The 14,940-nt window shown below is 41.8% G+C and overlaps 1 protein-coding gene across 1 annotated transcript in view; it reads left to right on the top strand.

Annotated features, from left to right (window-relative positions):
- Positions 1–14,940, top strand: part of MPZL1 (myelin protein zero like 1) — a 64,415-nt gene that overhangs the window by 34,439 nt on the left and 15,036 nt on the right. The window contains exons 2-4 of the mRNA XM_017867595.1: positions 5,948–6,114; positions 12,128–12,341; positions 13,407–13,539. Coding sequence (XP_017723084.1) covers positions 5,948–6,114; positions 12,128–12,341; positions 13,407–13,539 — 514 coding nt within the window. The remainder of the gene's footprint in view (positions 1–5,947; positions 6,115–12,127; positions 12,342–13,406; positions 13,540–14,940) is intronic.

Genomic DNA, 14,940 nt, shown 5'->3' with positions numbered 1-14,940 from the left:
TGTAGTTTTAAGCAAGGATCTTCACTGAAATTTCTCCCTACCGTCAGCTACGTAGAGCACCCAGCTCTCAGCATTTGACACAGTTGGCCATGCGTCGTGATTTCCTAGGATACCTTTGGTCTCTTTGTCCATAGCATTCTCTATCTGGGGTACACTCACCGTAGGCAGAGGAAAAACATGGTGACCAGGGTGGCTGCTGCAACATATTTGAGGGGGGTTAGGGTAGGCAGTGAGGTCCGAGAGGTAGTCAGGAGTTAGCTCATGTAGGACTTTGTGGGCCCCATGAGGACTGGCCTGATCTGGCTGATGGGATACCCTTAGAGGATTTTCAGTAGAAGAGTGATAGAAATTTTTTTTTTTTTTTTTTTTTTTAGCGGAGTCTTGGGCTCTGTGGGGCCCAGGCGGGAGTTTGCAGTGGGGCCGGTCTCCAGGGGCTCCAACTCAAGCTCGGGCCTCCGGGGTTACGGCGCATCTTATCCCTACTCAGCCTTCCCGGGTAGGCCTGCTAACAGGGCGGGCCGCCCCACCTCGCCGGGCCTAGTTTTTTTGTATTTTTTTCTAGTAAGAAACGGGTTTTTCCACCGTGTTAGGCCAGGATGGGTCTCATAATTCTCGTGGACCTCATTGATCCCGCCACCGTCTCGGGGCCCTCCCCCAATAGTGCTTTGGGATTTACCAGGCTTGAAACCACCGCGGCCCAAACCGCGGGAACCTGGAATTTAATTTTAACGAGATCTCTTTGGCCTCTCTGTGGACTAGTTGCTGTGAAGTGGGGAAGGCTGGAGGAGGCAGACACCAATTAGGAAGCTATCAATACTTAATCCAGGTGAAAGATGACAGTGACTTGGACCAAGATGGTGACACTAAATGAGGCAGAGAGAGAGAGCAGTTTCTAGATAGGTTTCTAAGTAGAGATGACTTGTGTAGCTGACGGCTTGGAGGAAAGTTGTGCAAATGAGAGGAGTCACAAACTAGTTCAGGGTTTTGGTCTCAGCCACTAGAAAACCAGTGTTGCCATTCACTGATTTGGAGAAGCCCATGAAAAGGAATTTTGGGGGTTGGGAATCAGGAGTTTAATTTGGACATATTAAATTTGAGATGATGCCAGTTATATCCAAGCAGAGTTGAATAGGCTGTGTGTGTGTGTGTGTGTGTGTGTGTGTGTGTGTGTGTGTGTATGTGTATGTATACAGGTGTCATCAGCATTTGGGAGCATTTGAAACTGGATGAGGTCACCAAGAGAAGGAATGTTAAATAGACAAGCAGTCAGAGAAATGATGTGGGCTCTTAATCATATAGAGGTCAGGAGAACCAGGGAACGAGCAGTCAATGAGATAAGAGAATCAAGAGGGAGGAGGGGCATTCCAAAAGCTAAACTGTTCAAAAACAAAACAAAAAGTTTTAGGAGGGAGTAACTGTCAGAGGTTTCAGAAAGGGCAATAAGACAAGATTTGAGAATTAATCATAGAGGTCATTGCATTCCTTAACAAAAAACAGTTTCTATGGAGTAACGGAGATGAAAGCCTAAATTGGATTTATTCAAGAGAACAGAGGAGGAGAGAAATTGGACACTGTGTACAGACAGTTCTTTCAAGATTGGTAAAATAAAGGAGGACAAAGGGGCCAGAGCTGCAGGGAGATGCAGGGTCAAGATTTTTTTCTCTAAACCTGGGATATAAATATAAATATGTATGTTTATATTGCTGCTGGTGGTAATTCAGTAGTGAGTGAAAAATTCAGAAGCGGGAGAATTGCTGGATCAATGAATGTCCTTAGGTAGGCAAGAGATGAGATGCAGTGTGCAGTAGAGAGGTTCATCCTGGAGAGGAATGCAGACAGACACTTTCTTCATAGGAGTGCAAGGAAAGCAGAATGGGCACAGATGCAGGGAGGTGGGTAGCTATGGTATCTGGACATAGGGAGGTTCTCTTCTCATTGCTTCTGTTTTCTCAATGAAATAAGCAGCTCAGTCATTAGCTGGGAGTGAGAAACCAGAGGAAGTGGAAATTTGAGATTAGAGAGGAAGGTTTAAAATAGTTCTCTAGGGAACTAGAAAGCAGATGGATTAGGGCAATGTGGATGGATTGCCAGACAGCATTGAGTCCCTTTGAGATTAGTGACCCTAAATTTAAGGCAAAAATAGTCAGTGGGATTGTGTGCTTTTGTCCAGCTGTGGTCAGCCACCCTGGTGGAGATGCACAGTGGGTAAAGAATTGAATTTAACCAGGATAGACGTTTGGCCAGGTGAAGACCCTGAAGGGAGAGGCAAGAAAGCTGATTGTGTATTCTAGGCTGTGAGTATAATGGTGACTTACGGGGTTTAATCTGAGTAAAGCAAATGAAGACATGCTGGGGTTTTAGTTTTTGATGCAGCTTAGGGATCAATGAACTCAGGGTTTTGGAGGATATTGGAAAGCTAAGAGGTGGTCAGTTAGGGAGTAGAGAAGCCTGAAACTGTGCTTCTGGAGTGGGTGCAGGTACTGATGATAGGGTCTAGAGCTAGTGATTCTCAGCCGGGGGGGGTTCGCCTCTGAGGAGGCATTTGCAATGTCTGGAGACGTTTTTGCTTGTCATAACTGGAGGCAGAGGAGATACTGCTGTCATCTGGTAGAGGCCAGGGGTGCTGCTCAACATCCTACAAGGCATGTCAGTAGTGCTGAGGTTGAGAAGCCCTGGTTTAGGGTATGATAAAATAAAAACTTCAGCTGAATTTAAATTTAAAGGAGTTTAATTGAACAATGAATGAATTGCGAAATTGGCAGCCTTCTGAGCCAAGGTAGTCTCAGAGATGCCAGCACAGCCATGTGGTGGAAGAAGATTTATGTACAGAAAAATGAAAGTGATGTACAGAAAACAGGAGTGAGGTACAGAAACAGCTGCATTGATTATAGCTTGGCATTTGCCTTATTTGAACACAATTTGAACAGTTGGCTACATTTGATTGGCCAAAACTCGGTGATTGGCACAAGGTGATTGGCTACGGCCTGTTCACACCTATGCTTGTTATAGTTCACAGTGTACAGAAAAACCCTTATGCTGAACTTAAAATATGTAAGGAGGCAGCTTTAGGCTAAATTTGATTGAACAGGTATGACCGTAGAAATGAGTGGCTGGGGTAGGCCTGATCTTACCGAGATTGTTGGAGAAGAGAAAGAGACTAAGGTTTTAGAAAGTTTATCTTACGACTGATGAAATCTCCAAAAATGATGACAAGAGTAGTATTAGAGAAAAGCGTAGATAGCCAGGGATGGAAGGAAGCTAATTTCTCAGTGTGTGGAGTCATTTTCTTTTTCTTGAGCTAGCTGATAGGCTAGCTTTGGATTTCATAATCCTGGCTAAGAGCTACACATTCAAATTAGCCAAAGAGTGTTGTGTGTTTTTATAAAAGTCACCTGTTTATTAACTAACTTTGGTGTAACGAAATCTTTGTCTTAAAATAGATGCCTAAAATCCGTTTGGGAATTTGGTTAGTCTTTTTGCTCAAAATTCTATGACTGTAAACTTGGACGCGTGGTCTAATTCCATCTTTAAATAATGTTTCAGGATGACAACTCTCGCAACCAGGCCTTGAGGAAGGGATCTGGTTTAAGAAAATCCCTGAGAAGGCCAGGTGCAGGGGCTCACGCCTATAATCCCAGCACTTTGCGAGGCCGAGGCCGGTAAATCACCTGAGGTCAGGAGTTCGAGACCAGCCTGGCCAACATGGTGAAACCCCGTCTCTACTAAAAATACAAAAATCAGCCAGGCATGGTGGCAGGTGTCTGTAATCCCAGCTACTCAGGAGGCTGAGACAGGAGAATTACTTGAACCCAGGAGGCGGAGGTTGTGCCACTGCACGCCAGCCTGGGTCACAAGATTGAGACTCGGGAAAAGAAAAAAAAAGAAAGAAAGAGAAAATCCTTAAGAAACCTTATTTATAGACTTTAGAGACTGTGGCTTTCCAGTACTCATCACCATGGAGAAAACTAGTCAAAATCACACAGAGTGAATAAGGGTTGCAAGCCAGTGCTGCTTCCTGGAATAAGCTGGTCCACTAGTCTAGTCTTGTGCTTTGTCCTTCATTTTGAACTCAAGTGCCCTGGGGCTACTTTTCTGCCTACCCACAATAGCAAGGAACTCTTTTGTTTGCATCTCCTCTGAAAGAAATGCTTGTTTTGAGGTTTGGACCACAAATAATAATCTGTTGTTCCCTGTAATAATAATCCACCCTCTTTAGCAGAAAAAAAAATCTGCTTGATGCAGTATGGCTCTCAGTTTATTTAAAAGAATAGCCAAAAGTGCCCATTGTGTCCTGAGAATAAACATTTGCAAGATGGTTGGGAGGAATGGGGGAGTACTCTTGTTCTCCTTGGCTGAGAGTCAGTTAAGTCTTCAAGGAGAAAAAATTCTGAAAATGACCATCAGTCCTGGCTGACAATACTCTTCCTTATTCTGCCCATCTGTTACATTCTAAGAATAATTGCAACACTGCAGATATTTATTCCAAACTATTTCTTTAGAAAATATCGAAGATGGATATTTTTAAGTTACCAATTTTAGGCCAAATAAGTTTTTTCTTTTTCTGACTTTCATTTTATCTGTGAAAGCATTGCTTTTATAGCAGCATGTTCAAGTTAGCGATCTTTAACAATTTGGCAAATACTTTTAGCAACAATCCTTAACAATTCCTGCAGTTGCCTGTGATTGCAGATCTTGAAAAAAGAGCCATTTTTATATTCCAAGTGGTAGATACATTTTAATTACTATTTCCTGGGCTCAGGCTAACTGACAAAACTTGATGGGTAAAATGAAAATGTGATATACGGTGTAATCAGCTGTTTACTTACCTAGCACAGTGAAATCTTATGGTAGGTATGGTTTCACTAACAAAACCAAAATAAGCATTTTTCTTCCTTAAGTTCTTTATAAGAAAAGGATCAGTTAAATAATAATTGTGGCTTTAAAATGAAGTTATATCTTAGGATAGTTTTAATTGCATTACACATGGATGATGAGAAGAGGTCAGTGTGATAACAATTGCATAATAGATACACATCAGAACTACTTAAAGGAGTAAAAATATGCCCATCACATCATTAAAAATAGACCATCAGGGAAGCCACCAAGAAGTCCTTCAGAAGGTGAATGAATAAACTGTGGTACATCCATACAATTTGTATATTATTCAGCAATGAAAAGAAATGAGATATTATGCCACAAAAAGACATGGAAGAAAGTTAAATGCATATTACTAACTGAAAGAAGCCAACCTTAAAAGGCTACATGCTGCATGATTTTAACTAGATAACATTCTAGAAAAGGCAAACCTATAGAGACAGTATAAGGTCAGTGTTTGCCAGGGATGTGGGGGAAAGGAGGGCAGGAATAAACAGGTGTAGCACAGGAGATGCTTAGGGAGTGAAGCTATTCTATATGATACTGTAATGGTGGAGACGTCACTACACACCTTTGTCAAAATCCATAGGATCTACAACACTAACGCAAATCCTAATGTAAACTATGGACTTTGGTTAACAATGATATAACCATACTGGCTTTTCAATTAAAACAAATGTATAGCACTAATGCCAGATGTTAATAATAGGAGAAACAGGATGGCCATGGGGGAGTGAGGGAATATGAGAATTCTACCTTCCATTCAATGTTTCTGTAAACCTAAAACTGCTCTTTTAAAAAGTCTATTAGTTAAATAAATATTCAATATAGCCAAACTAATAAACATATCTTAACTAAAAAGCAATACAAACCTAAACCATCAGCAATTATTCTGTTTATGGTACTATTCTGATTGAACTTAGCTATAGAATATTCTGCCAGAAATATGTAATGGCTGTGAATTACTGTATATATCTAGTAACTTTGCTGTATCTTTTCTTGTCTGGCAAAAATGTGCAGTAGTATTCATGCTAAGTCCTACTTTTAACTACCCTTACTCCTCTCTTTTCAGTGACAGCTGGAGTATCAGCCTTGGAAGTGTATACACCAAAAGAAATCTTCGTGGCAAATGGTACACAAGGGAAGCTGACCTGCAAGTTCAAGTCTACTAATAAGACTGGCGGGTTGACCTCAGTCACGTGGAGCTTCCAGCCAGAGGGGGCTGACACTACTGTGTCGGTAAGAATGCTTGACTGCTCTTGGCTACTCCTACCTCACAGGTTTCTTTACTGCTGTATAATTAGTGATCCATTTTTCTGATGGTTCATTTCTAAAATGAGTGTATTTATTATCTATTATAGACTTCAAGGCCCTTATCTTGCTTCAGGATAAAATAAGTTCAGCATGTCTTAAATGCAGCTGGTCTCCTCGTCTTTGCTCAGTTCCTCTCCACCATCAAATCCTATTCTGAAATTGATCTTAATTGACTCTAATCAGGATTTATCCTGCATCTTTTCGTCTTTCATTGCCCCATTTTTATTGATACTCATTTTATGTATTACCAAATTATATATGTATATATGTGTATGTACCTTCTGATTTGATTATTTTTTTTAATTTAGCGTATAGTCCATCTGATTTAGCAGTATTGATTAGGAGCTTACTATGTAGTGGGTTATGTAGGGCCTTCAAAAATGTCTAAAACAATCCTTGCTGTCACCCAGAGATGATTAGGAGGAAGGCGGATATATAGATGACTTTGGAGTAAGATGAAGAATGTAACAGAAATACAGCACCAGAGGGTTGAAAAAAAGGTTAGTTAGTAACTAGTGGAGTGCTGGTTATGCAGTGGGTGTTTGTTAAACATGAACTGACTATCCTGGTTCTGGTCTGTAAAATGGAGATGATAAAACCTCCCACACAAGGGTGTTAGGAGGATAAAGTAAGATTATACAAGACAAGTGCTCAGGAAAGTGTCTAGCTCTTGAGTTACTAATATACACAATTTGTTGTTACTGTTGCTCTCCCAGCATGTTGAATGCCCTTCAAATATTCGCACATATTTTAGTACTGTTGCACTTTTCAGGTTGTCAGTACTCAGCAAGGACAGTCTGTCATCTATCATTAAGAATACCCAGCTGGGCGCGGTGGCTCGCGCCTGTAATCCCAGCAGTTTGGGAGGCTGAGACGGGCGGATCACGAGGTCAGGAGATCAAGACCATCCTGGCTAACACGGTGAAACCCCAGCTCTACTAAAAATACAAAAATGTGGCAGGCGCCTGTAGTCCCAGCTACACGGGAGACTGAGGCAGGAGAATGGCGTGAACCCGGGAGGCAGAGCTTGCAGTGAGTGGAGATCACGCCACTGCACTCCAGCCTGAGTGACAGAGCGAGACTCTGTCTCAAAAAAAAAAAAAAGAAATGCCCAATTCTTCTTCTGAATGGTGAGTTACATTTGTTGATCACCACCTAGATGCTGGGCCCGTCATATGCCTATGCCATTGACTCCTCACAGCTCTATGTGGAAGACAGGGTGGGGAGGATGGGAGACACTGACTCAAGATTATTCACCCGTGGCCACGCCACACTAAAGGTTAGTTAGTAACTAGTGGTTAGAATTGTTGAAAGTTCAGTACAGTATGATTTCCCTTATATAGTATTTCTCTCTCAGGTAGAAAACTCTGCTAATAATATTTACTGCCTCATAGGTTTTAGGGATTACTTAAGGCAGTGCTTCTCAGTATTTTTTATAATTTATTTTTAAAAGGGGTCTTTTGACATTTTTTCTTAATCTCTGCCCCCTTCCATGAAATTTTAATATGGTAGATATCCTCTGTATCTGTTTTACATATAAAAGAGTAAGATTTTCTCAAAGCTTCCTACCCAAGAGCAAGTGTTTGCTCCCTTGGGGGAGAATCTGCCCTATGGAGAATGCATAGTCTAGAGGTCTTTATAAAGAGAGGCCTTCCCTTACAGTAGCCATAATGGTGAGCACAGAAATCCATACAGATAGCATGGGAAGACATACAGAGGCATTCTCTGCTTCACATAAATACGGCATCAGCGTAGAACATACACTAATGTTCCCATAGAGGCAAGATTAAACACATAAGTTTACTCAGGAGAATCCAAAGAACTATTTCAACATTTAAAGATTTCCCACTGAAGTCTTCTGCAGGAGTCGGTGTGAGGGCCATTATTTAAGTCCAAAGAAAATGAAGCAGTCATCAGGAAGACACCCAGAGGTAATAACTTTCTTTTAAAGAACAGTTCCGTTTATGCTGGAAACAGTCTGGTCATGTGGGTCCATGAAGGTTTACGTAACTCAGACTTACTGTTCAGAACATGCTGTAATTCTGATTAATATTTTTAGCTAATGAATTTATACTTACACACGAGTCTGATTGCAGTTAATCCCAGCATGTTCAGTTATTGACATAGGGTCCTTTAATTCCAAAATGTCGGGACACATTTAATAAGATGAGTGGGTTGCTTTTTTGTTTTTGTAGGTTTGTTTTGTTTTGTTTTTTTTTTTTTTTGAGACGGAGTCTCGCTCTGCCGCCCAGGCTGGAGTGCAGTGGCCGGATCTCAGCTCACTGCAAGCTCCGCCTCCCGGGTTCACGCCATTCTCCTGCCTCAGCCTCCCGAGTAGCTGGGACTACAGGCGCCCGCCACCCCGCCCGGCTAGTTTTTTGTATTTTTTTAGTAGAGACGGGGTTTCACCGTGTTAGCCAGGATGGTCTCGATCTCCTGACCTCGTGATCCGCCCGTCTCGGCCTCCCAAAGTGCTGGGATTACAGGCTTGAGCCACCGCGCCCGGCCTGTTTTTGTAGGTTTTACAGGAAAAGTATATTCAAACCCAGTATATTCAAAAGCCATACTGTAGATGGCTTTTTTGGCCCATGGCCTCGGGATCCACATATCTGAAACGGAACTCATTTTTTCTCCCTTCTGTTTCCCTTCTTTGCTTTTTTTTGGGGGCGGGGGGGCTGTGTACTTGTGTTCATCTAGAGATGAGTTTTGTGATCAATTTTTGTTTTGTGTTTTCTGTCCTTTCGTTCCCTGTCCCTTACCACTTCCCTTCTGTCCCCAAGAAATAAGAACCTTTGCTGGTTCTTCCTACTTTGTTTCTGGCATCTAGCTTTTTGTCAGCCTTCCTGTGTCTCTGCTGTCTATTGAGCAATGTTAACTGTGTGCCTGGTCTCGTGCAGTAACCCCTTGTTATTCTTCTGCTTCTGTGTTTTCATCTTTCAATCCAACCCTCATACGCCAGCAGGTGCGTAGTCTTATAACAGTTCTTTCACCTTTTCACTGCAGGTTGTCAGAAACTTAGATACCTATTGCTGACAACATTTGTCTAGAATTAAAAGCTCATTACAGTTTGGCCCAGCCTACCACTTTAGCCACGCTTGTATTGTCTTACAGCATCACTTCCAGTTTAGTAAAAATGCTTTGTGCTTTGTTTTCCTACTTCTGAACACTTGCCATTTAAGCTGTACCCCATTTCTACCTTCTGTCTCCTCCATAATGCCTCTTTTTTTAAAAAAACCTTTTAGCCCTTAAAACTCACTACCCTTATCTGGGCCATTCCTGTAAAACAGATCCCTTAATATGACAATTTTCCTCTTCTTCATCCTGAATATGGGTGTTTTAAGAGGACATGCCTATCTTACATCTTTTGTATACCTCATAGCTTTAGCACCATGGCTTGTACTTTAAAAATATTGATTGATAATGATTCTAGTCTTTTCTGTGAATTTTTCACTGTTTTATTTACCATCTCTCAAAGGTTTGACCAAGGCATTATTCCTCAGTTTGGTTCAGCAAACTATGTAGTTCCGGCTGTGTGCAAAGTGCTAAGGAGTACAGAGATAAATACAACTTATCCCCTGCCTTCAAATGGCCCCCAGTCAATGAGGGAGCCTGACTGAGGGAGCTATCTTAGACCCAGTGCTGGGAAACAGCATCATGTAGCTCATCCCCGCGGTTCACAAATGTAAGGCAGAGAATATGTGGAGATGTTGTGGGAAGGGAAGGCAGAGAGCTGATGATGGAAGGATTCGTTTGCAAAGTTGAGAGTTTATGGTTCATTTTTCTGGTGAAGAAGAGAGAGTGAAGGACTTTGAACAGATAAGACATGATCTCACCCGAGAGGCATTAAACATTGAAAATAGCATAAGCTTTGAAATCAAAGCTGAGTTTGAATTCCATCTCTAAAACTTGTGACTTTGGGAGAGTAACCAAGGTTTCCTGAGCCTCACATTCCCTATTGATGAAATACCAGGTAGGTGAATCTCACCTTGCAGGGTGGTTGTGAGGGTTGGAGGATTGTTGGGAGACAGTTTTCCGTGGGTCTTTCACTTTTTTGCACACCTTGCTAGCAAAGGCACTGGCTGCCTTTGTTCTGGACTTTTTTTGTGCAGTAACTAGCCTTGGAAAGCAGAGATGATATTTCCCTCTGGAGCAGAGGACAGGTTTGTTTATTCTTGAGTATAGTGAAGGTAGTGTCTCCTTTCAGGGCTAAAGTCAGACATGTGTTCTGCCCCTTGTAAGAGATTTGTGTTCCCTGAGCTTGGGGTTACTGCGCTGTGATGTAATGCCTCTGCCTGCACAACATCCATGTGAGCCCCTCCATGTCATGGCTGTGGGACTTGGGGGGCAAGGGGAACAAACACATGCTTTCTGCTCATAAGGTTCTTTGTTTCTGAGTCTTCTTCATGGGAGTGAAGATTTCACAGGAGTCTGTGTCTTCTGTCAGCATGTATGAACATGTGGCCAAGTAAGTTTGTTAGCTTGTAAGTAGGGTAAAATCTCAGACCCTTCAGGGTTCTTAACAAGCATTTAGATCATATGAATTGCAGGGTAAATATTTGATAAATGTTATAATAATAACCATTATTCTTTATCAGTGATCATTTAGACATTGTGGAAGATGATGAGTTAGACATACCAGTTAAGAGGCCATAGCCCAAGATAATGAAAGCATAAAAACAGATATTGTCATTGGGAACTGAATAGAGAGAAGCGAGAACTGAGAGAAACTAATGAGACAAATTGACAATTTTGGGGGATTAACTGGATGGGAAGAAAGAGAATCAAGGATTACTTCAAGATTTATGGTTTGGGAAAGAAACGGTAGCCATCAGTGAAGATGGGATACATGAAGACGGGAAGATGAAGTTTGTAAGAGAAGGTGACAAGCTTGGGGGAGGGGGCAGTGAGGTGGTAAAGTGAGTAGGCAGTTGGGCGAGGAGTCTAGAGCTTACAGGACGCTATTGATGAGAGGTCTGGGAGTTAAGAAAATCCAGATGATCATTACATCATGGGAATGGATGAGTCTGCACTGGCGTTTTCAGCATGCTCAAACAGTTCTGAAAATGTTCTGTTTGCATTGCTAATAGAGCTGGTTTCTATCCCCAGTTCCACCATCACCCGGGCCATGAACCAGACATCAGGCCTCCAGCATAGCTGCTTGGATTAGAGCCAAGTGTGAGGATGGATCCCCTCCCACTGGGCCTTAACCCTGCTTCCAGGTGCTGAATTTGACAAGGTTTACTTTGAGAGGACAGTTCCTTTGCTGAAAGCAGGACTGAGGAGAGAGTGAGGAGTGGAAAGAGAAAGGGGTCAAAGGCTGAACTTTCAAAAGCCAGCAAGAGTATCTTGTGTTATCTGGACTTTGTTCCTTTCACACACCCATGACTTCTCCATAGGAAACCAGAAGGAAGAGGGAGAAACTCAGATTAGCTGATCTGAGATATTTGGGATTCTTTTCCTTTGTGCCTTTGTGTATCTTAGTGGTAAGCTAAGTGAACACTAAGCTTTCTGAAGCCTTAGGAATCACTGGGCTCAATTATGGTGTTATTGGAAGAACATTGACTTTGAAGACTCAGATGGGTCTAAATTTTACTCTGAGTCCCCAATTACTATCATTGGGACCTTGGGAAAATGGCTTCTCTTAAGTCTCCATTTTGTCTTTTATAAAATTATGGGTGGTAATAATTATATCAGTGAAATACTGAGAGGATTCGAGATGACATATGAGTCTGATTCTTCCACTGAAACCTGGCAGAGTTGAGTCCCATGATCTCTAAACTTCTATCTGGCTTAGATTCCATAACTTGTGATTTGTAGTATGATGTTGCATTTCTTTCAGTATGAAGTCTTTAAAAGAACCTTTCATAGCATGCACATTACAGAGTTTAGGAATTCTGCCTTTGAGAATAGTTCATGTGTTCCTTTTTTCTAATTGCAGTTTTTCCACTACTCCCAAGGGCAAGTGTACCTTGGGAATTATCCACCATTTAAAGACAGAATCAGCTGGGCTGGAGACCTTGACAAGAAAGATGCATCAATCAACATAGAAAATATGCAGTTTGTACACAATGGCACCTATATTTGTGATGTCAAAAACCCTCCTGACATCGTTGTCCAGCCTGGACACATTAGGCTCTATGTCGTAGAAAAAGGTACTTCCTCGAGTATTTTCGCAGTAATAATGCAGTCTCCTTTATCTCATGTTTGGATGGAGAACAAGAGTTGCATTTCATGGTGGGTTTGGAGGGAGGATTTTTGCCATACAGTTGTGCTCCCTGTTGCCGTGATCCTGTGGCTCTACCAAACACATTTGGAATTGGGGAACTGTTGCTCATTCTGACCCAGAGTGGCTGATTCTCCATTTTTATTCCTACCGTCTGGAGCCTATTAGTCTAATTTCAGGAATATTAATTTTTCAGTGTTAATCAGAAGAAAGACCAAATTCATTATGTTTGGATGTGATGGACAGTGGGAAAGAAGGAGATTCATACTGTTTTATACTCTCCAGGAGAAAGTTTTCAACAACAGCACAGTTATTTCTCCCTTTTGATTTTGAGAACAAACAGGAAATGCAGGTTCTGGTGTCTCATTTTTGAGACAAAGTCTGCTTTGTCGGAGAGTAGATCCAGGTAAATTCACACCTCCAGTTTTTCTTCAGAGCACTGAGAGGGATTGTAGGTGTAGAAATGCTTAGTTCCATAGTTCATTCTTTTCTTATCTAATATTCACATGTCATGAATTACATAGTAATAGGATAGACAGTGGGATCTCATAGTTTGTATAATACAAGAGGGTACAGTAACTGCTAAATGAAAATACTTGCTTGTTAATTTAATAAAATTCCATGTTTTCTCTCTGTAGCAATGTACCTTAAAACTATTTTGTTCTTGGCCGGGTGCGGTGGCTCAAGCCTGTAATCCCAGCACTTTGGGAGGCCAAGACGGGCGGATCACGAGGTCAGGAGATCGAGACCATCCTGGCTAACACGGTGAAACCCCGTCTCTACTAAAAAATACAAAAAACTAGCCGGGCGAGATGGTGGGCGCCTGGGGAGGCTGAGGCAGGAGAATGGCGCAAACCCGGGAGGCGGAGCTTGCAGTGAGCTGAGATCCGGCCGCTGCACTCCAGCCTGGGCGACAGAGCGAGACTCCATCTCAAAACAAACAAAACAAAACAAAACAAAACAAAACAAAAACTATTTTGTTCTTTTTCTCTAGAGAATTTGCCTGTGTTTCCAGTTTGGGTAGTGGTGGGCATAGTTACTGCTGTGGTCCTAGGTCTCACTCTGCTCATCAGCATGATTCTGGCTGTCCTCTATAGAAGGAAAAACTCTAAACGGGATTACACTGGGTAAGAAACACTGTTTTTTAGGGCAGGGGTGGAGGGAGGGAATCAGGGTTTATAAAAACTTATGTATTTAATGAAAAAAGGATTTTGAAGAATTAACTACTGTTTTCTTTCATGTCAGAATCAGGCAGTCTCCTTTGGAGGTGTTCTAACATGGGCAAGCAGAAATCAGTGGGCCTGCTATGAAATGTGGAATGATTCTAATCTTTGTTCCAGTTTCCTTCTTAGGTTTGGTGAGATGAGCTGCTCAGCAGTTCGTGCTCTGTGTTTCAATATATGCACTATGCAATTAGTATTGTTAGTCTTAAGACTTAAGACTTAGTCTTAAGTCACTTACCCAATTTAAGAGTTCAATTTAAAATTGAAAGAGTTTAATTTCAATTTCTTGGTAATAAACTCACAAGGTGGTTCTTTCCAGTTGGGAAATATAAAACCCTAATTAAGAAGAAGTGAGCTGGAAGTAGTGGCATGCGCCTGTAGTCCCAGCTACTTAGGCTGAGGCGGGAGGATTGCTTGAGCCCCCGTGTTTGAGTCTAGCCTAGGCAACAGAGCAAGACCCTGTCTCTTTAAAAAAAAAAAAAGAAAGAAAGAAAGAAAGAAGAAGAAAAGGAAGTGGTTTTAATTAACTACCTCCCCCAGTCCAATGTGATGATGGTGCAGGGATTTTCCTTTTTGTAGTTCCCCTACCCTACTCCAAGCTTAAGTATCTTTATTGCTTTGATCAATCTTAGCTAGAATCACCCACAATGGGATAATGAGTTGATAGCAAAATATATCAGCAATAAAGAAAAATAGACTTTTTGTTTATGGCTTCTCAAATGGAACACGTTTAAGCATAGGGTGCGTATCTCATTAAAGGACCTTCTCTTTTCCCCACCCCAGCTGGAAAGCTAACCCATATAAGCTATGTAGAGCTCATGTGGTAAGACTGGGAGCAGAGGCTGGATTCAAGTTGATGTAGCATGAGCAGTGTTGCAGGTGCACAGATCTAACTTTAACCATCCTGAAGGGACTCTGATGTGAAAGGATTGCATGTCCTGAACTCTTGCTGGTGAATGGTGGGAACCTCTATCTATGGGCTCTGCTGATCTAGAGTTTTTAGGAGTGCTGTGTTTTAACAAGTTTGAGTGTTCAAATTCAGATATTACTTGCTTGGAATGCTTCTATTCTGCTGACTGTATCTGCTCCCCCTTGCATGGTGAGTGTTTTATGATTAAATATAGCTGGACTATTGGTTTTCAACATGAGACTAATCCAGGGTGGTGACATGCCAGTCTTTGTAGTTCTTGCTTTGGGATTAATGAGGGGCAGGAACAAGTTCCTTAGACTCCTGCATGGCATTGTGAATGCTGCTGTTCTTCTTACTTTGGTTTTTTTCCTCCTCCCCTACCTTTTCTACCTTGG

Source organism: Rhinopithecus bieti, unplaced genomic scaffold, assembly GCF_001698545.2.
Source record: "Rhinopithecus bieti isolate Rb0 unplaced genomic scaffold, ASM169854v2 scaffold_3763, whole genome shotgun sequence".
Classification (NCBI taxonomy): Eukaryota; Metazoa; Chordata; class Mammalia; order Primates; family Cercopithecidae; genus Rhinopithecus; species Rhinopithecus bieti.
Note: the sequence above shows the minus strand (reverse complement) of the source record. Positions and strands in the feature narration are given on the sequence as shown.